This window comes from Monopterus albus, unplaced genomic scaffold, assembly GCF_001952655.1.
Source record: "Monopterus albus unplaced genomic scaffold, M_albus_1.0 scaffold27.1, whole genome shotgun sequence".
NCBI classification, from domain to species: domain Eukaryota; kingdom Metazoa; phylum Chordata; class Actinopteri; order Synbranchiformes; family Synbranchidae; genus Monopterus; species Monopterus albus.
The window spans coordinates 1,581,934-1,603,298 of record NW_018127907.1 but is presented as its reverse complement, the minus strand read 5'-3'; the positions used below and the strand labels follow the sequence as shown (position 1 = coordinate 1,603,298).

At 39.6% G+C, this 21,365-nt stretch overlaps 1 protein-coding gene across 3 annotated transcripts in view; it reads left to right on the top strand.

The window, feature by feature from the left end:
* pigg (phosphatidylinositol glycan anchor biosynthesis class G (EMM blood group)) overlaps positions 1-21,365 on the top strand; it is a 76,297-nt gene that overhangs the window by 1,128 nt on the left and 53,804 nt on the right. For all 3 annotated transcript variants that reach the window (XM_020595469.1, XM_020595468.1, XM_020595467.1), the window contains 4 exons: positions 6,722-6,931; positions 8,977-9,165; positions 15,423-15,561; positions 20,076-20,288. In XM_020595469.1, the coding sequence (XP_020451125.1) occupies positions 6,722-6,931; positions 8,977-9,165; positions 15,423-15,561; positions 20,076-20,288 (751 nt within the window). The remainder of the gene's footprint in view (positions 1-6,721; positions 6,932-8,976; positions 9,166-15,422; positions 15,562-20,075; positions 20,289-21,365) is intronic.

Below are 21,365 nucleotides of genomic sequence, written 5' to 3'. Positions count from 1 at the left end.
TGGAATAATTTGAATTATGTACTAAGTTATCAGCCTGTCACTGCACATGGTAGAATTTGGAAGGAGTGAAAACAGTGTATTATGACATTTGGATGATGTGTCACACTGATGAGAGCACTTCAGGATCAGAGCCAGAAGAAAATTGCAGTCATGTCATGTGTGCCTTGCATGACGGTTGTGCTGAAACGCACTAGAACTGTGGGCACGGTGGGGACGAGTCAGCATGCTGGAGAGACTTTGCAAAGAGAAGGATTTTTCACAAAAAAGAGCAGCTCAGTCTTGTCCATATGGATGCCGAGCTGGTGGGAAGACAGCTAAGTGAAACTGTCAGGTGAAGCATAATACAGTATTCAGCCTCGGTGTCAAGGGGGTCAGAAGAAAAGGTGGCATTCATGCTTTAGCAATGGTGGGAGGCATGGGAATGTGCTGACAGCATCAAGCTGTTGTAATGATAGGAGACTGGAGCCAAGAGAACACCGCTGCTGAAGATGCACAGTGTGGACAGAATCCAGCTCAGTGATGTCTGATAAATGTGGTCAGACAGGTAGATCGTGAGCCACGGTGCAGACTCTGCAATCCTCAGGTCAGCAGTAAAGAGTATGTGTTGGCTGACAGTGTCAGAGACGGTGGACAGGATGACCACTAAGGACGAGGACAAGCGCAGTCTTATAAAAGCTTTTTTGAGGCCTGATCCAACAGAGGGTGGGTGGGGATGCAGCTGTTGTCATTATCAATTAACATGTTGTTTTTCATCAATTTAGCCTAAAAAATGTCAACACCAATGACATTTTATCAAAACACTGCAGGGTAATTGATACTCAATTAATAAAATCAAGTCTACTACTACCTTCGGCTGTTCCCGTTAGGGCTCGTCACAGCAAATCAACTGTTCGCAAGTATACATTTGGCACGTGTTTTATGCCAGATGCCCTTCCCGACACAATTAATAAAATCTAGTACTCTTCTAAATTTGTGACACTAGAGTTTTAAAGTTATCCATTTAATTAATATGCAATTTCTTCTTTTCAATCAGTCATTTGTCTGTATAATATCAGAAAATAATGAAAAATGCCAGTCCAAAGGGTGGAGAAAATACTAAACAGTTAGGGTTTTGAATTGATAATCAAACTGATGAATCGATTACCAAATTAGTTGAAAGATTATTTTTAATGTGATCCATTATTCAGCTAAATGTTTCAGAACTAGTCCATAAAATGTTAGGAAAACCTGACAATGCCCAAGAAGTCAAATCTTCATTCTTGATTGACTGTAACTGTGAGTAGATGTCATTTTTTTAGAGTCCAAACTGACGAGCGATTAGTTAATTTAGTTGCCATTAATTTCATAGTGTCTCATGACTGATTAATTGACAGCATTATATCCTACTAATAGGACCTATATTGTGTTGATTAGCTAATAATGCTGAAGAACATGTTTTTAATAATTTTTTGGGGGGAGGAATGTGCTTTGAATTTTTAGTCTGATTACACCTGCTTTAAGTTGCTTTGCCAGATGACTACTGTCTCATGTTAACTGTTTTCACATATATGAAGAGGAACACATGAGTACTTTGAAATTCCAAAGAAGCAAGTTAGCCATCTGTGAATGAATGGATGAACACTGTTCTTCAGTGATGATATGGAGGAGGGATGATGGGATAGAGCTGAGCTGGACTGAGGTGGATTTGCAGGGAGGCAGATGTTCCACCATAATCCAAGGGTTTAGAAAAAGATGCAGTGATGATGGAGGGCTTGATGGCAGCTTAGAACAACATACAAGCCTCCTCAAAAGATGTGTGGCTTGGAAGAGAGCAGGCGGGAGTGTTTAGACTGAAGTCAGTAAGAGAGGAAATTCAAAGCAAAATATTTTTGGTTTATGTTGCAGCAGAGGTGAAAAGTATAGTATATAGGCAAAGAGGGGAGGAGAAACTTAAGATGCCACTCCCTCTGCTGTCGGTTTGAATTGAGAGCATACAAAAACAGCTATAGGCACTGCAGGAGGGCCGTCTAATCGGTCTTAAAGGGCTGGGTGTTTCAGTGGATTTGACACTCAACACCTTCATGTACAGTGGTCACTGTACTTGTTTTTATTCTTCTTCGTCGTCGTCTTCTTCTTTCCACAGACCTATCCAGAACAAAATCCTGAATTACTGAGAATTGATTTTTGAATTTGAGTGTGTTTTCTAGAGGGACTGCTGTACACAGCCTACTGTAATGAAACCCCTCAGGACATCCACTAAGTGTTTTTGGCACACTGTCACTCAGCAGCTGGCGATTCACAAAAACAAGCATATGATCAAGGCTCTGAGGCCACACATCACTTCACTTGCAGTAAATACATGTCAGTTTAACCTTGAGGGCTCACTGTTATCCTCAGAGCTTTATTAGCATCAGATTTAAGGTTAGATTTGTTTATTGCGTTGTTGGAGTTTGGTGACACACCAGTAGGTGGTGGTATAGGCCAGCTATTATTTATTGCTCACTATCACTGCATTGCACCCAATTAACCGCTATGACACAGCCAACTAACCTAAATCATAATCTCTCTATGACACAGCCATCAATTTCCTCACACATTAGAGCCTACACTCCCTCCACTGTATCCAATAAAATTGCAAGCCTCCTGTAGATATACAGCACACAGAACTGGAAGACTGACTTCGGTTTTAGTATCTTGTCCGGTGTAATATTCTTTTTATTTGAAGCGAGACAGCAAACAGCTGTTGTGCCTGACGCACCACCTCGGGGTCTTCCCACTAAATTTAATGGCTCCAATGTACTTTATCTTTCTAACATGACAGGATGAGAAAAGAAGTTGGTTTTCCTTCCCCAGTCCTGTATTCACAGGTGGCCACTTGAGCCACAGAAGAGCACAGAGGGCTGTGGACAGTACTGAGGTGCTGGATTTGGACAATAAATTCAGTTAATCATAGAGGCGGCAAAGCACTGTGGGTGTTTGAAAGGCTTCTATCTGTCTGGGTAATATGAACACAGTGGTGCATAATTGCTCCACTGTCTTATCCCCCTTTGGTAGTAAGGCCTGAGAAGATTGAGAATATTTTAAGCCTTTCTTTCAACCAAAAATAAGGACTGGAAAGGAAACTGAAAAATCTTTTGCCGGCCCCTTCCGTCTGTGTTTTGGCACCTTTACAAGTTTTCAACACTGTGCCAAAGACTGTCTGTATACCCCACTGACAGTTAAGCAGTGGCACATCGCAAGCCTAGACACATACTGTGGCCCAGTAATTAGTGTGTTGATGAGTCACTGATTCACTTGTGCAGCTCCTTGATGTTTTCTAGCATCTGGAGAAATGTTCAGATTTTACTTTTTGAAAGTGTGAACTTTTTCACTGAACTTTCGTATGTCTGATCTTTACAGTAGAACTATCTCCCTGTGTCCCTATGTTTCTTATTGCATAACAGCAAGCTCTTTTACCATTTTGGTAAAAGAGTAAAAAGGCCTGTTTTTGTCCAAACCACTGCTTTCATTAGTCAGGCCATCTGTATTATTAGACTAGGGCATCAGTGAGATTGATCAAGCACAAAGAGAAGACTGCTTTTGAAGTGGAACCATCCATCTCTTCCTGAAACAAGCATCTGCATTGACAGGAGCAAAGCAACTGTAAGGAAAGGAGTAAATAACTGAGCTCGGGAACAAAGCTCACAAGACGGGGCTCCCAATTTCATCTTCAGTTTCCAGTCAGCAATAGCTGTGCATGAACTGACAAAACCAACGTTGCTGTGAGCAGCAGGGGAGAGTTTTGTTCCTATACTTCACATTGATAAAAACATTATGGTCCTGGGTGTATAGAAAAGGTAATGGAAAATAGAGGAAGATTTGTGGTTTGTGACAGACCTTAAAGCCTTTCTGCACTTCACTGTGGGGGCGTGACTTCTTTCGTTTATTGCCGTTTGTCTCTTGAGTCTGAAGTAGCCACAGACTTGTTATAGAGCATCTAAAGTGGTGCTCACACAGTATCCATGCACGAAGTGCTACAAAGGGTTGTACAAGCAATGAAAAGAAGAAAAAAACCAAACCTGAGAAGATGAACAAAGTACCCAGATGTGAACTGAAGACAGGATTATATTAGGACAAATAAATGACTGATGAAATTGCTAAAACTGTTTTAAGAAGCGATTGACTTTAAATGTCCCAGCTCCCAAGACAGGTTCCTCTTGCACCTGGGCCCTCACACAATAAAGGCTGGTCACCTCTGAATTTAGACCAAGTCTTTACGCGTCCCAGTAGATCTCAGTCTGTGCTTCAAGCAGCTCACACGGGGCTTTAATATCTGTTTGCTGCTAGCATCTGCAATCTCATGTCTTGTTTCAGTGCCTTTTGCATTCCCCCCCTCACTGATGCACCGGGCTGTCTCCTGACTTCAAAATAGGCTGTTCCTTGTCTGTTTAATGGAGGGCAGCATCATTTCATTTCAGATTCCAAGTTAAAACCAGTAGAAACTTTACTTCATAAATATCATCCATTTACCTAATTTAACTTTCAGTTTCCATTAGTAGCCACAAGATTTGTTTAGGCAGCTGGGAACTGGTGTGGTTTCTACAACCCCAAATCAGAAAAAGTTATGACGTATGTAAAATCAAAATAGTGAATTGTAAATCATCTGTGTCCTGTATTATATTGAAAACAATACAGCAGCACATTATTTGATTTGATACCTCATCGAGCTTATTCTTTGCTCAAAATAAATACTCACTTCATTTCTGATGTCTGCAACACATTCCAAAAGAAGATGGGACAGTAAAGCATTTACCACGGCGTGATGTTGCCGTTCCTTAAAACGTGTTTAGGGACTGAGGACACCAAGTGATTAAGTGTCTAAGGTATCATTTTGTCCCATTGCCTCTACCAACAAGTCATAAGGTGCGCAATAGTCCTGTGTCTTCATTGATCCAGTTTGTTTCAAAACATGCCACACATTCTCTATTGGGGACAGGTCGGGATTGCAGGCAGGCCAGTCCAGCACTCACACCTTTTTCCTCCCTAGCCAGGCCTTGGTAATGTACAATACGAGGTTTTGCATACAACATATTGTTGAAATATGCATGGGTGTCTCTGGAAAAGATATCATCTTGAAGGCAGCATATGTTGGTCCAAGATCTCTGTGTGTTTTTCAGCATTAGTGGCACCATCACAGAAGTGGAAGTTACTGTGTCCTGTATTACAAAACAACACAGCAGCACAGTATTTGATGTGACACCATCAATTTTATTCTTTGTTCAAAATAAAGACTCACTTCAATTTTGATACCTGCAACACATTCCAAACAAAGTTGGGACAGCATAGCATTTACCACAGTTTGATGTTGCCGTTCCTTTTCACAACACTTAAAAGACGTTTAGGGACTGAGGACACCAAGTGATTAAATGAGTCAGGTGTCATTTTGTCCCATTCTTCCTACAAACAAGTCTTAAGGTGCACAACAGTCCTTTCAAAATATGTCACACATTTTCTACTGGGGACAGGTCAGGAATGCAGGCAGGCCAGTTCGGCACTCGCGCCCTTTTCCTCCACAGCCAGGCCTTGGTCATGTGTACAGTACGAGGTTTTGCATTGTCTTGTTGAAATATGCATGGGAGTGCCTGGAAAAGACGTGGTCTTGAAGGCAGCATAGGTTGCTTTAAAATCTGTGTTTTTCCAGCATTAATCATGCCATCACAGAAGTGTAAATTTCCTTTGCCAAGGGCACTGACACAGACCCCAGCTTTTGCATTTGTTACAGGTAACAGCAACATGGCTTGCAGAGCACATGGCATCCATTCCTTCCAAAAAAAAAGACCTGAAATACTGATTCATCTGACAACAATACACGTTTCCACAGTGTAATGGTCAGTCCCAGATGTACCGAGCCCAGAGCAGTCGACTGCGCCTCTGGACTTTGTTGACATAGGGCTTCCTTTTGGCACAGTACAGTTTTAAGCAGCATATATAGATGTAACTACATAATGTAGTGTCTGACACAGGTGTGCCACAGTAATCCTGAGCCCATGTGGTTGTATCACTCATAGAAGAGTGACGATTCTTGATCTAGCACCATCTGAGGGATCAGAGAACACGGTCATCCAACTTAGGTTTGTGTCCTTTACACACTGAAATCCCACCCGATTCCTTGAATCTTTTAATGATGTTATGCCCCGTAGAGGGTGACTTATCCAAATCCCTTCCTGTCTTTTTTTTTGAGGAACATTGTTTTTAAACATTTCAACAATTTTTTTCACACCTATGTTGTCAAACTGGTGGTCCTCGGCCCATCTTTGCTCCTAAAGGGCTCAGCCTTTCCTGGATGCCACCTCTGTACTAAATCATTATGGTCACTTGTTGACATCACCTGTTTCAAATGGAATCATCAGTTCATTGTTTTACCTCATTACTGGCCGTGAAATGCAGCCATCCCAACTTTTTTTGAAATGTGTTGCAGGCATCAGAATTAAAGTGTTTATTTTGAACAAAGAATAAAATTGATGAGGTATCACATCAAATAATGTCCTGCTGTATTTGTCTGATCAGGGGGTTGTAATGCTAGATAAATGTAGTGACTAATCACATAAAAACAAACTGGTTAATTTGATTTATGTTGTAGACTAAGCAGTTTTTCTTAGCCACTAAATCTTAATGAGCTGGATTAATATGATGTAACTTTAAATAACACTAATGAAAAGAATAATTATTCAAAGGACAATGACAAAACCATGTTTCTCTTCAGGCTCTTACCACTGGCAGTATCCCAGGCTTCATTGATGTGGTCATGAACCTAAATTCTCCTGCACTGCTGGAAGACAACCTTATTTGGCAGGCCAAAACAGCGGGGAAGAGGATCGTCTTCTACGGAGATGACACCTGGGTGCGCCTCTTCCCCAAGCACTTCATGGAGTATGATGGCACAACCTCCTTCTTTGTTTCTGACTACACTGAGGTTTGTATGAGTCAGACATCTGGGCTTTGACTGTGTGACACAGGTATGAGTGGTTCACTTCTCAGCTAATATCTGTAAGGGATTAAAACAGCAGATGGATGATTATGATACAGGAAGTTTTAAAAAGTTGCATACCAAAAGAGAGATTTTCTATGTAATATAAGGTTTGTTATTATAAAGTTTGTGCTCAACATGTTGATGCTAATAGTTTTGCAACATGAGTTAATTCATTTCAGCCTCAGGTGGGTCAATTCTGTAAATATGCCTAATTTGCTTAAAGAGTAACTAAAACTCAAAACCACTTTTTTCAGCTGGAAACCAATGTATGCATGCATTCAGCAGTGTTGTCAATTGATTCAGGTCCATGTTATCTAGCTGTCTGAGGTCACTTGGATAGGTTGATAAACTTTGGCAATGCTGTAACTACGAAAGTGGAAAACTAATAGTAGAAGTTGGTAACTTAAGCCTGCTTACACCTAACTACGTTAGCCCGTTAGCATTAACAAGTAGGATAAGAGGTGAAAAACTAACATTACCTATACAAAATGTGAGGTTATGTCAAGCCATGTTGACTGTTTGGGACAGTTTGCCATTTTTGGTGGTATGCGCTGTATTTATTTGCATATATTCTTGTTTTATTTGGCCAAAACATTGCTTAAGCATTTAGATCTCACTTTACTGACTGGTATTTCAGAATGTATAACATTGGCACTGCAGATGAATTGATTTCTGTCCTGTCTGTGCTCAAACTGAGCGCTATAGTAGACGTTTGGATGTAGCTGAAGCATCCGCTACTGTATGTAGCTCTAGGGGATAGTATTTATTTTTCAAAATGTACTTATAGGTGTATGTAGTGTGTGTATATCTATGATGGATAATGAGCATGATCCCCCAAAATGGCATGTTTACCCAGAATGCAACACAGCATGACGACAACTTCACATTCCTTATATGAATGAGATTTATTGCTCAGCAGAGGCAGTACACAACAAACAAGCGTGCAGATAGGTCTACTGTTTTCAGAGCTTAATAATATATTTAGGTTTGACAAGCAGTAACTTTAACCGATAGAAACTGTGGTGCTATGCTACTGATACTGTCCAGATGAGAGAGAGATAGAGAGAGAGACACACACACACACACAGAGAAGAGCCTCCCCTAAAGCACTGTTAGCTCAGCTACAACTCGGGTATCCGTACAGTGACTTTCTCAAAAGGACATAAACATACTTGTAGTGGCTGTCAGAGCTCCACCAGACTCTGTTTCTCCAGAGAAAAGGAAGTTTCAATAGAAGCTTCTCAAGATTGATAGCTTTGACATAGTCCATGCTACTGTGTGAGTAACGGTCTGTTTGTGTCCTCTCACCCTCCATGTAACACCTTGCGTAGCAGTGAGGCCACGTCCTCTTCTACGTGCTCTTCACTCAAGAGCAGAAAGTTATAGACTGAATGTTAGTTACCCTTTAACATAAGAATGTTCTACAAATTGTGAAAGCGCTCAGACTTCTGCTGCTATACAATAAAGTATATTATTCTATTACCATAACCCAGTAGATACAGCACACACTAATGTAGTAATGATTAATTAAGCCTTGGTTTATCTTTCTGTTTTGTGTAAACTGCTATACATGTTTAATTGGAAATGATTCACTCATTGCATTATCTATGAGAGCAAGTCATCTGCATTGAAGAGATGAAGGCAGCTGATGAACCAGGGTGGCAAAGAGCTGAGATCACACACACAAGCTACTCATCAGTCAGCTCCATATGCCATAGCCATGAATGCACTGAGGGACTTTGTGCAATCTGCTCGTGTTTATCTTAGCATATTGGTGGTGCTGATTTTTAAACCCTTTCCCTGAAATTTTAGTTGAAGGTAAATATCTGACGTGAAATGATTGTTCAGTGATTGTCAGGCAGTTATCAGGCTTTATCACAGCTTTGAATGAAGCTCTTTTCAGGTCAGTTTTAGTTTAGGGGTTTATTGTCATTATGTCGACCTAGATTGATTGATTGTCATTTGAAATCTTGTGTATTTCCATCTAGGTTGACAACAACGTGACCCGTCATTTGGATAGCACCCTTAAAAGAGACGACTGGGACATTTTGATCCTCCACTACCTAGGCCTGGACCACATTGGTCATATCAGTGGACCCCACAGTTCACTCATCCAACCCAAACTCCTGGAGATGGATGACATCCTGAAGAAGATTCACAGTGCCCTCATTTCAAAGGTATTTTCTGATCCTGATCTCTGTTTATATGTTATGTTGCTTCTATGAGGTTTTGTTCAAAATTAACTTTTTTAGATTTTGTGAAATTTGTTCTAAAGGTTGTTTTGTAACATTGTCGAGGAAGATCTTGGAAGTTTATATGAAGGTTTAAAGTAGCACTAGTTACAGTTTTTGAGTTGCATGACTGTGTGTAATGTGACCACTGACTGTATATAAAAGATGGGCTGAACCTTCCATGGTGTCAGCCATTGGTTTTCTGAAGCGCGGTGTTGAAGCTCAAGTCTGACTGTTGCCATCTTGGTAGTGCCTAACTCTGACTAATCCAAGATTGGGCAAAAAGTTGGAGCGTGAGTGGATCACGCTAGACAGCTAAGCAGCTAGCCACCTGTGATGGGACCCTCAATCAAAACAGCCACATTCTTAATTATGCATAATTCTTAGTGTCAATATAATTTAAACGGGCGAGTTATACACAGTTGTCATGGAAGGGGAAATGAGCTACAGACACCAGAACTGTTTTTGTACCAGGCTGTAAATATGTTTATTTCTGCTGTAAAGTTTGGCATTTTAACATGGGAGTCTGTGGGGACTGACTCTCTTTTGGAGCCAGTCTCAAGGGGCTGTTTGAGGAAGTGCAGGTTTTAACACTTCTGCATAGGCTTCATTTCTCAGCCTCAGAGGTTGCTGCCTGAATGTGACGAGGGTTGCTCATAGCGACTCTTTACAGAGAGTTCTGCAGTTCTTTTAGCTTTACAGATTGAATTTCATTGTTTTGGTTTTATTTTTGGCAGCTGTGCTGTTTTGGTTTAGTCTCACTCTTCTTGTCCACCTACTATTTTGTGCAGCAAGCAGATGTTTTCAGTGCAGATGCTCTGACAAACCCACCAACTCCAGACAGTAGACAGAAAATGTTGGCGAGTAGGTTATGAACATGCAGATGCTATCAAGACTAGTTGATGAAGTCCTTGAAGGAATATGAATATTAGTCACATTCATCAGGTCACCTGAGGCACCATGCCAAGTGAATGCTACACAAACTCTGTGTGTGCTGGATGTGTAAATTGGCACGTGTTTGCTAATACTTGAGCCATATCAGTAGAGCTTCATGATATCATCCTGAGCTTTGGAAATTGTGATGGCCATTAACACTATTTTCTAACACTGGTCGATACAGCACTATATCAACAATAAAGCAAAATATAACAAATGTTTAATATTCAGCTTGTAGTACAGTTTTGTCCCCTAAGTGGCCATCAGGCAAGTTTTAGCATTATCAGATTTTGGACGGTCATTACACAGATAATTTGTACAATTCCCAATAGTTATTATGTTCTCTCCCCCATCAGCACCAGAGATTTAATAAACTGTTAAGCCTTTATGTTATCATTAATTTTGTTTTTAATCAGTGTGCAGGTATTGTGGCCTTGCTTTCTCAGTGTAGTACAGGGACATCATGTTTGTGTGTGTGTGTGTTAATGGGCATCATCTCACTTTCATTCCGCTGTGTTTAGATTGTCATGTCTACATGAGCCTACACTTTGCTGCTCCTGTTTCCTCCTTTTGTATCTAAAATGGCATTTCTCTTTGCTTACACAGAAGATGCCTAAGTTTTAGAAATCTGCATTTATACCTCCTCTTTATAAAGGTGGTGATTTGTCCTCCTTAAATAATTGCAGGTCTATTTCTAATCCATCAGTCTTGGTTAAAATCCTGGAAGCACTTGTGTTTAACCGAATAAAAAGTTTCACGATCTGTCCGAGCATCGGTCTGGCTTCAGAAAGCAACACAGCACCACTACTACTGCACTAAAGGTTGCTAACGATATCAAACTCTTTCTTGACAGTAAACAGAGCTGTGCAGCCTTATTCATAGATCTGTCTAAAGCTTTTGATACTGTGGATCATGCTCTACTAAAACAGAAATTATATTATAGGGCTGTCTGGCCATGCAGTGAGCTGCTTCTCTAATTGTCAGAGAGAACTCAACTTGTAAGAGGTAATGAACTTTGCTGAACTTGGCTGGCTGTTGTTAATAGGGTTCCACGAGACTCTGCTCGGACCGCTTCTATTTTCTCTCTATATACTGTTAACGACATAGGTGTAAATAGAGGCGGTGCGCATACCCATTGCTATGCCGATGATAAAGTTTCAGTGGTGGAAGAAGTGCTCAGATCCTTTACTTAAGTAAAGGAAGGAATACCACAGTGTAAAAATACTCTGTTACAAGTAAAAGTACCAAAGTATTAGCCTCAAAATATACTTGAAGTACTAAAAGTAAAGGCACTCACATTATGCAGAATGGCACATTTAACATTAATGTATTATATTACTGATGCATTATTGTGTACATCACATTTAACGTTGCAGCTCGTAAAGAGGGAGCTAGTTTTAACCAGATTATAATGTACCGCTGGGTAGCTTGTGAATTTTCCACCAGAGATGAATAAAGCCTTATTATGCTGTATTTTCCTTATTAATTTGATTCTAAAGCTATTAAATAAATGTAGTGGGGTTTAAAAGTACAATATTTGTCTCTAAATCGTAGTGAAGTTAAAGTATGAAGTAGTACAAAATGAATGCCTCAAAAATGTATTTGAGTAAATGTACTAAGTTACTTTCCACCACTGCACAATCATATATAGCTGCTGACTTTCACTTAAAGAGGCACTTCATGAACTTGTCTGCATTTAACATCTTGCTATCCAGATTTTTTTTTTCAACTTAAGTTTGTATTGAATGGAGAAAAAAAAAAAGCTAATGACTTTTTCCAGTTCAAGAAATAAACCATATGATACTTTTGACATTGTGACAACTCATGGGAAGAAAACTGAGGCTGTTACATGTCATTATAATATTTGGGAATTTGGCTTGATGCATGGCAAATTTTTAAACGGCTTATTGAAAAGCTGGTAAAGAAACTTCAGCTGAAGTTAGGCCAGATCTGCCAGGAAAAGACTGGCTTCTGCTGCTGCTTGTTTTTGCCTTTCCATGATTATATATGAAGTCCCCCACTAAATGCCTTCTTAAACCAAATTTTATATTACAGTTCATGACAATGCATCTCGAACATAAAACCTCTGACGACTGCATCTTGTATTCCAGAGTTGGCTGTGACCTCTCTCCATGCATCATTTGGGACACTGGTACATTTTTATTTATAAAGCCATAAGTTACCTCTGTAGATTTTTCTCAGAGTCCACCTGTTACCTGTAATGTTAGATCTCATGGCTCATATCTGTTGTCTGCCCCAAAGGTCTGGACAGGGATGTGAAAGTAGGTCTTTATGTGCTCTGCTTCTGCCATGTGGCACAGCTTACAAAAGAAAGTTGATCTAGCAGTTGGTCTTTTGCATTGATAAATGTCTGCTCCTGTTTTTAATTCGTTTAAACGCACCAATAAATGCGACTACCTCCGTTCTTAATTTTTCTCTGTCTTTCGGTGTTGGATTTAATTCTGTAATTGCATTGTCTTTGTCTGGTTCTATAAATGATGCTGTCTCGCCTGGGCCCCCATTGTAAAAGAGGTTACTAACCTCGGTGGGTTTTTCCCGGAAGAACATTGGTTAAATTAATTAATTAAATGAAGAGAAAAGAGGCCAAGTGCACATATCCTTGTGAAGTTTTCCTCTTTTGCCAAACATACAGTCAAGGGTATTTCTGGAAATGTTCATGCAACAGCTCACCACATTCCCACGGTTGTTAATTCTGTCTTGTTAGATCCTGTCTCTCCGGGCTCATGGCAACACTTTTGTTGTAGGTAATGGCAGCCTCATACGTGTTCCCACTTAAACTCTGTTGAAATGTGATCTGAAGTCTCACTTCAGTCATGTTAGAGAAAGCTGTGGCTGCTCTTTTCTACAGCAGCGGTGTGAACTAAAAATAGACACAGCCCGGTGGGGTCCCGCAGGATATTTCAGAAGCTTTCACAAAAACAGCTGTTTTCTCTGATCGGCACATGATCTTATCATGTTGGGTGGGTGCCTCCTCATCAGTTCACACATAAGGTGGCTGTTGTCTGCTGCTGCATCTTATCCGCTGAAAGAAATGACTGGCTGTTGTCTGCTGCTGCATCTTATCTGCTGAAAGAAATGACTGTAGCTGCTGTGTTGGTGAAAAACAGTGTGGCATTGAAATGGCAGCCCTCAGAGCTCCCTCAGTAATGTGATGCAACTAACCTATTTCAGCGAGCTCCTATTAAGGACAGACGGAGGCTCTACCTGCAGAGTGGACTGACGCAACACTCTCCATTAAAACATGATTGGGAAGCGGGACCTCCTGGTCATAAAGACTTCTGTCAGACCTTTGAGTTAATAGAGAGTGCATGGCCTCAATCTTCTCTCCTGGATAGCTCACATTTTAAGCTTGGGCTACTGCTTTTGCTGTTTGAAGTATAAAACTTCTTAAACTTGACCTGCAGAGCAAGTGTGTAATTTGAGCCGTGTGTTTAAAAGACATAAAGGAAATGGAGATTTGTGTTTGCATACCTTTAGAGAGTTATATAGCTACTCCAGTTATTTTAAATCTTGTGCTCTGACAGAAGACCTGAGCTCTGTTCTTTTAACGAGTTGCAACTGTATCGCCTTCTATACAACACATATGCAGTGTACCGCAGTGGTTCCTTGTCAGGTGAGCAATCAAATACCTGTTCACTGGCACCACCTCTCATGTTTAAATGAAAGAATTATTAGCTGGATGCTATTTAACGCTCTGTGTAATAAAAGTGTTGTAACATTCATGTTTTGATGTAATTGAATTGTCAGTCTTTAGGTTTACATTCATACTAAAACACTTGGAGTTCCAGTTATTTGACATACCCCCACAGCCTTATTGAGTATGTCCACTTTTCATGTTAATTATAAATATTTCAACAGTTTTTGCATAACTTTTAGATAACAATTTCAACTTATCCAATCCTTTTAGTCAACAAACTTTAGCCGTTTTACTACTTTTAGCTAGTAATTTCAACAGTGTATCAGTTTCCTACAGCTAACTATTTCAACTGTTTTAACACACTCCTGAAAGCAACAAGTTGTGTTAATGGGTTGCCTCAGGTTGATTCACAGCTTTCCAGTTATTACGAATGTACTGCATCACACTGATTCACAAACCTGTGTGGCTGTTTATTTTCCTCCTTTACACAAATACATGAATACATTTATTTACTCAATTTTCTGCCTTAGTTGTGTTAATGAGTAGCTTGTGTTCTCTGGCTTGCTCATGGAGAACCTGCACTATCATCTCATTCAGCGTAGTACCTTGTTGATTGGTTTAAAAAAGTGTGAAAAAGGCTCATTTGCTGCTTTCATCCCATACAACATCAGTAAAACTCTTGACTTCTCCTAAAGAGACATAAGGCTGCATTGCTCAGGGTGGGACTCAGTGGTATTTAGTACAGGTCTTGAGGTGTTTTTAGTCCCTTGTGTCCAGTGCTGTTGATAATGAGCATTCAAGAGCTAAAATCCAGGACAGTGTGTAGTGTTTCTCTCCTTCTCTGCTGAGTGAATAACTAATATAATGAGTCAGTGGAGTACAATGGCATAGTGTGGCTGCAAGCTGCGGTGTTTGCTCAGTGTATTCATCACGTTTTTATGTCACGTTCAAACAGCGATATGTTACTACAGTGCCAGGGACAGACTTGTGTTCTGTTAGCTTTTCCTATGTATCTGTTTAGATAGTCATCCTAAATGGAATCTCAGCCGTTCAGGAAGCATAACCTTTTCTGTCTTTCAAGTGGTCTATTAATTTGTGCTTGGTAGGATACAATTTTTTAATCATAAACGAAGACTGATCTGATAAGGCATCCCTGTTGAATTCATAGTCATTGGATAGTTCTCAGGATTGTAGTTGAAAAGGGAATCAGGGTCAATCAATCAAAGTCTGCCATCCTCAACAAATGATTCATTTTTGCTCTATCTTTTTTTTTTTTTTAAGTCAACATAAAATGAAAATGTGCCAGAAGGTGTTTATCATGACTTACTTTACAAAATTACTCTTTTCATACCTTCCTTTTTGCTGGTACTCAATACCTCCTACATATTAACATAAAAGATATCTGGTGAAGCCGTCTATTACCCCAGCAGCCTTCATTTTTTTGCTCTCGCTGTTTTCCGAGCTGGATTTATTTTTTCATTTTGGCTGCTGACACAGGAAGCATTTGGTGCCAGGTTTAAATTATTCAGCTGTTAGAGCTTTGAGGCTTGCCCTCCCATATCAGCACATACAGTGGCAGTTCATTAACCTTGAAGTTTGCTTCTCTCAGGAGGCAGAGGGATCCTTGCCCTACCTGCTGGTGTTGTGTGGAGACCATGGCATGTCAGAGACCGGCAGCCACGGAGGCTCATCAGAGCCGGAAGTCAATACGCCCCTGGTGCTCATAAGTCCTGCCTTCAAGAGAAAAGGTAAATATTCTAGTGTTGCCTAAAGAGGCAGAGGGCAGAAGATTTGTGTTTTAATCATACCATGGCTGGTGATCTCAGTTGGCATCCTTTACACGTCCTATTACAGCTACACCGTGTCAACTCACACACCCATGGATAAGAGTTTATGTACTTTTTGTTTTTAGTAGTTATTTGAACCACCTGATGTGTCTGTCTACCGCTCCACCTCGCTGGAGAGAATGTGGTTTATTTTTGCCCACAGATACCTTTCCATTAATTGTAGTGTGAATAACAGTGTCATCTCAAAAGAGTGCAAATAGAAGCTCCTGAGTACAACTTTACTTTGCAGAGATGAATGTGGTTGTGTGAAAGTGTGAATGTGATAATTGCTTCTTTCTCAGCCAAGTCTATTTTTGAGATCTTTTTTGCATAGACTTTTTTATTTATTTATTTATAGACCATTTATGCTAATACTTTAAATTGTTGCTACAGAATTTATAACTTTGCTAGCACTGTGCACCTTCTGTGGCTCCTAAAACTGTCCAGATGATTTTTTTCATCAAAACAAAATGACAAAATAAGTCCCTCCTAAGCGCTCTCTGCTCCTCCCATCACAACCTGCTTCCTGCACTGGCTGTATATAATAGATGGACAAACCCTCTGTGAATAACGCATTGGTTTTTTTGAAGCACAGTTTAGATGCTCAAGTCTGGCCATCACCATTTTGGTAGTCCTTTACTCTGCCCAACTCAAAAATGGGCTCAAAAGAGGTTGAGAGAGAGAGTGGAACTTGCTAGATACAGTCCTAGGGGCTAGCCACCTGTGGCTGGACCCTCCCACCTGTCTCTGTGTTCACACCCCTAATTTGCATAACTTTTAACCTCCGTATAATTTAAAACAATGAGTTGTATAGAAATTCACCCTCCGTAGAGTTGGCATGGAAGGGGATATTAGTTAGAAATTATATTGTGTACGCTTATACAGCCACATTATTCTAGTTTTTTATTTATTTATTTATTTTTTTATCGAAACTATTTTAATTTGTTTTTTAATTGAGTTGCATATATTATAGGTCCCATTAAAGGTGGCACAAATTCTGAAGTGATTTTTTTTTTTGCATCTCATAAACCTGGCATTTTAACAGGGGTGTGTTTCTTTAATGTATCAGGCAGTGCAATCAGTGGCCTCATCAGCGGAACTGGTTATTTTTTATCATCGTGAGAATGGTGGGTCATTAGGAAGCTGCTTGTTTTCATTAGAACATTTTGGCCTAAATTGGAGTTTGTTACTGGCTCAGTACTTGAGCATCACTTTTCTATTTGAATGTATCCATGAGAACACGGCCCTCTTACCGCAGATTGGTGGGAAATGTTGTCAGCGTTGTTGGGAGGGTCCTGAGAGACGGTGCCACTTTAAACACACAGCATAGGTATGACAAACCATACTGCCATTGTTTACCTCTATAGCTATCCCTGTATTTTCCTGTGCTGCAGTCAAGGAAAGCCAATAACTGAGAATGGATATGTTGATAACTTCCCAGGCTCAAAACTCACAGCAACAGTGGTGCAGTCACATCAGTAACTGATGTGTTTTGATGCAGTGATGGAAAAATGTCGACCTAGTGCCGTGAGAGAGAGATAAATGAACTGTTGCACGCCTTATACACATTACATACAGCATGTACCAGCAGCAGTTCAATCCCATCGGAACCAATGTGGAGCCAACTGCTGTTATGCGTTGAGAAAACCTGTGTTACTGTTCCGACTTTTATACCAAGTTGTCTCCAACAGGAGCCAATGCCAGACTCTGTACACAGTCACATTAGGAATTTACAAATGGTTATAATGATGGTATTTCTAAGATAATACTACTGTAATGGATACAGTATGGCTTCATCATCAACTGCTGCTTTCTCATCTATGAATCAGCATGTATCTGTTCTCCCATAATGCCAAAGAGTAGAGTACACCCAAATGAAATGTTGTTCTTATAGTTGTTTTTGGCGCCTGTTTTAGTCTATTCTTTGTGTGAAGCTGTCATTTTAGTTTTTATTAGTTTTAGTCACGTTCATACTCTTTTTAGTCAGTCAAGTTTCAGTCAACTAAAGGTCTGAGCATTTGTCTTATTTTAGTCAGAATTATCCATGACTATTTTCATCTAGTTTTAGTCGATGAAAATTGTATTTGTCTCTTTTTAGTAATGCAATTCTATTTAACCCAGTCAATATAGTACAAGTACCTAGTAGTATTGACGAAACCAAAATTTTCTTTTAGCCAACCCATTTCATCTTTTTCCACAACACAGTCCGTTTTCTTTTCCAATTCTATATAATGAAATAACGTGAAATAACATTTTGTTTCATCTTGTTTTGGTCAACAAAAATGAAGACATTTTAGTATAGTTTTTATTTTGTAAGCCACATTTAGTCTCGTTTTTTTTCGCCAACAATATTGCATTATACATTTTATTATAGTCATCGTCACATGACCAGCATTTATGTTGCGTCTCATCACGTTTTCGTCACGTGATAAAGGTTCGTTGATGATGATATTTAGTCACAATTTTCGTTGACGAAAGCAACACTAGTTGTTCTAAAGAGCTTTGGATGTAACAGTATAGACATTCACTGAGATTTAAACAATTCTGATATATGCGGTACATCTATGGCATTATCTTGAATAGATTTGGGCTTAAAACAGCAAAGTTTTTGTCTTGTTGCAACAAGGACAGTTCCCTTGCCTTATTCACTGTGTCCAATTATCAGATTAGCTCTTAGCTCTGGGGGTTGCCCCAGTCTTTAGTCTGCCGCTGTCTCACTTCCCCACATGTGAGCTGTATTATTCATTCATAGATATACTTTCCCATTGAGCTCAGTATTCAGTGTTCACTTTTACGTTCCTATTTCATCCAACTTTTTCTTTTTGATTTCTCATTGAACTTATTGTGAAAGTGTGTCCAAACCTTTGACTGGTATTGTATTATATAAAAGTACAGTTCATTATTACAGCCTGAAAGCATCACTCAAGCATAGGCAGTTTGGGAAATGACTCCCAGTCTCTGTTTGTATTCCTGAAAGCCCTTTTTAGAGGTGTGTCAACATAAAAAATGGTTGATGCAAGACAGGTTTTGAAAAATGAAAGCCATAATTCATATGATAATCATTTCATTTCATTTGTGTGTTTTACATGTTGTGACAACCCTCCACAATGGTCATACCCACAGACATGAATACAGAAGTAATTATGAAGGTTGTTTGTGTTCAAATGTAGGCTTTTGTTACAATCCAAAATAACAGTGACGATCCCAAACAGAGTTAACAAAGCACTAATGTTACACAAAGCTCAAATTACTCCCAAGTTGAAATCCTATTAATTCAATACAAAGGTAAAATCATGACCAGGGTGCTAATGTTAGCAAAACAAATACATTAGCTTTAGATGCTAATGCATCCAGAAGGAAGAACGCCACATCTGAATCAAATCTGAGTCATTTGGCTGCTTTTAACACTCTTCATCTCAAGATGCCAAACTGATGTTAACCCTGGTTTTTGTTCTTTCTTTGCCAATGAACATCACGTCTTCACTCTGGAAGCCGCTGCTTCTGACTTCTAGCTGCTGAAAGCTCCTCTATGCCTGGCTGTTTGAAATTATTGCACACAGCTCAAAAAAAGAAACGCTTCTTATAACCTTCACTAGGTGGTGGGCGGTGCTAATGACTGGACCGACTATCAAAACAGAGGCTAAAGAAGAAGGAATAACAACAGAAGTGCTGTAGGCAGCAGCGTATCATGGAGAAGGTAGCATAGCTGAGGGACATTTTCACTTTATCACACAATGTGTAAAATCTTAGTTAATGCACCTTAAAAAAAAATAAATCAAGTGTCCACTGTGGATAAACAAAGTAGATGTTCCACCATTGCACCAAGGTGTGGGATATTTCAATCTTAAGTGTTTCTCTTAGGGTATCAAATTTATCTTGATGAATACTGTGAAATTCTTTGAGACAAACGCTTTTATTGTGTGACTGGAAAATTCTTCCATGGCAGACTATTAAAATTGATCTATTTTCTCATGTTTATTGTGTAAATACTTTTTGTCTATGAGTTGCTTTGAAGTAATAAAATGTCTTATAATAAATATCCATTTTGCTATGTCAGGGACACTGACTCATACAACACAATTGTGATTTGACATTTGGTTAGAAAGTGTTTCCATTTTCCATGTGTGAGACTGCAGATGTCTAAAGTGAAATATCCACACACAGAAAACGTTAGGAGTGGAATTTCAACGTCTTAGTATTTTTGGAATAAAAAAAAAAAGAGAAGGACTTGGTTTAACTTTGGTTGAACAAATAGGAACAGAAAAGACATCACAGACAGACACTGACTGACAAATGATGGTTGGAAAACAACATGGCAAAACAAAGAACTCCAAGTAAAAATGCACCTAATTCATGTGTCTCCATTTCCCCAACATGGTTCTTAGAACAGTTTATGCTCACTGCTTTCTTGTGTGTTTTTTGCCCTTTCATGTCAGTGGCAATGGAGAAGCCTGGAGTGGTGGAGCAGGTTGACCTGACTCCAACCCTGGCCCTGGGACTTGGTCTGCCCATATCTCAGAACAGCGTGGGCCGGATCATCCCGGGTGTCTTGGAGGAAACCTCACTCCGAGACCAGCTGCGCTTCCTGCATCTCAATGGCCACCAGCTCAGCTGCCTGCTCAGAGACAGCATAGCCAACTACGAGAAAGGTGGGTTACAAATTCACTGCAGCCAGGACCTTGTTTGATGGAGACTCATCATTATGCTGTATTGCTTCTGGGCTGGTGTTAGTATCAGTGGCTATTGTTTACCAATAGTATGAAAACGGTGCAAGTCAAGAAGTAGTTTATTCCAAAATAAAAATCCTACTGTTTTCTCCTGACCCCCTTTGTCAGGCAAAATTCTAGGTTGAATCTTAATTTCCTTATTTTTATCTATCCTCAGTCCTCGATCCTCACTCAGTTCACATTATCCACTTATTAAATGGTGACATAACATTCTGTTTCTGGGTCCAAACTTCAGTTCATTGTCCTCAATTTAATGTGCCACAGTGTTGTGTTCCCCATTGTTTCAATAGATCTGAATAAAAAAAAAATCACAGGTCAGCTGTCATTTTACCACTTTCCTTGTGATGAGAAGGAGGAAAAAGAAATGGTTACAGTTGATTAGGCAAGCCATTGCATTCTTAAATTAATACTTTAATCCTTATTAAATGAATTAAATAAGATGCTAAAGGTGTGCTGTTTTACTGTCTCTTAATGTAGCTAGCTAGTTGGCACGAAATTAATGTAAACACTATAAATTGACACATTTTATGGTGATGAAAGTAACGGTAAAAGCTGGGGACTCTTAAAAACAAGTTAGACATATAACACGATATATATTGGAATAAATTTACTGTGATGTGTAAGTTTGGTTATTATGACACCAGGTAGAATCGCTATGCTGACTACTGTATTTGTCTTGAAAAAATGTAATCCTTTCTTTACTCTGTGTTGCCTTAATAAGAGGGTTACATCTCAGCCTTCAGAACATACAGTGTCCAGTACACGCAGTATCATGATCCAGATGTTTTACTCACAGCTCACCACAAGATTCTACTAACTGATACTTAATCTGTTTTATATATGGAGTTACTATCCACCTATTACTCACATTCAACTTAAACATACTTAAAGCTCCACCACTTAGTATTTTGCTATTATCAATGGGGCAAATGCCTGTTTATATTGTGTTGCTCATGGTGTCAAACCCACAGAGGCACAGAGGAGCACCATCTGACCCCC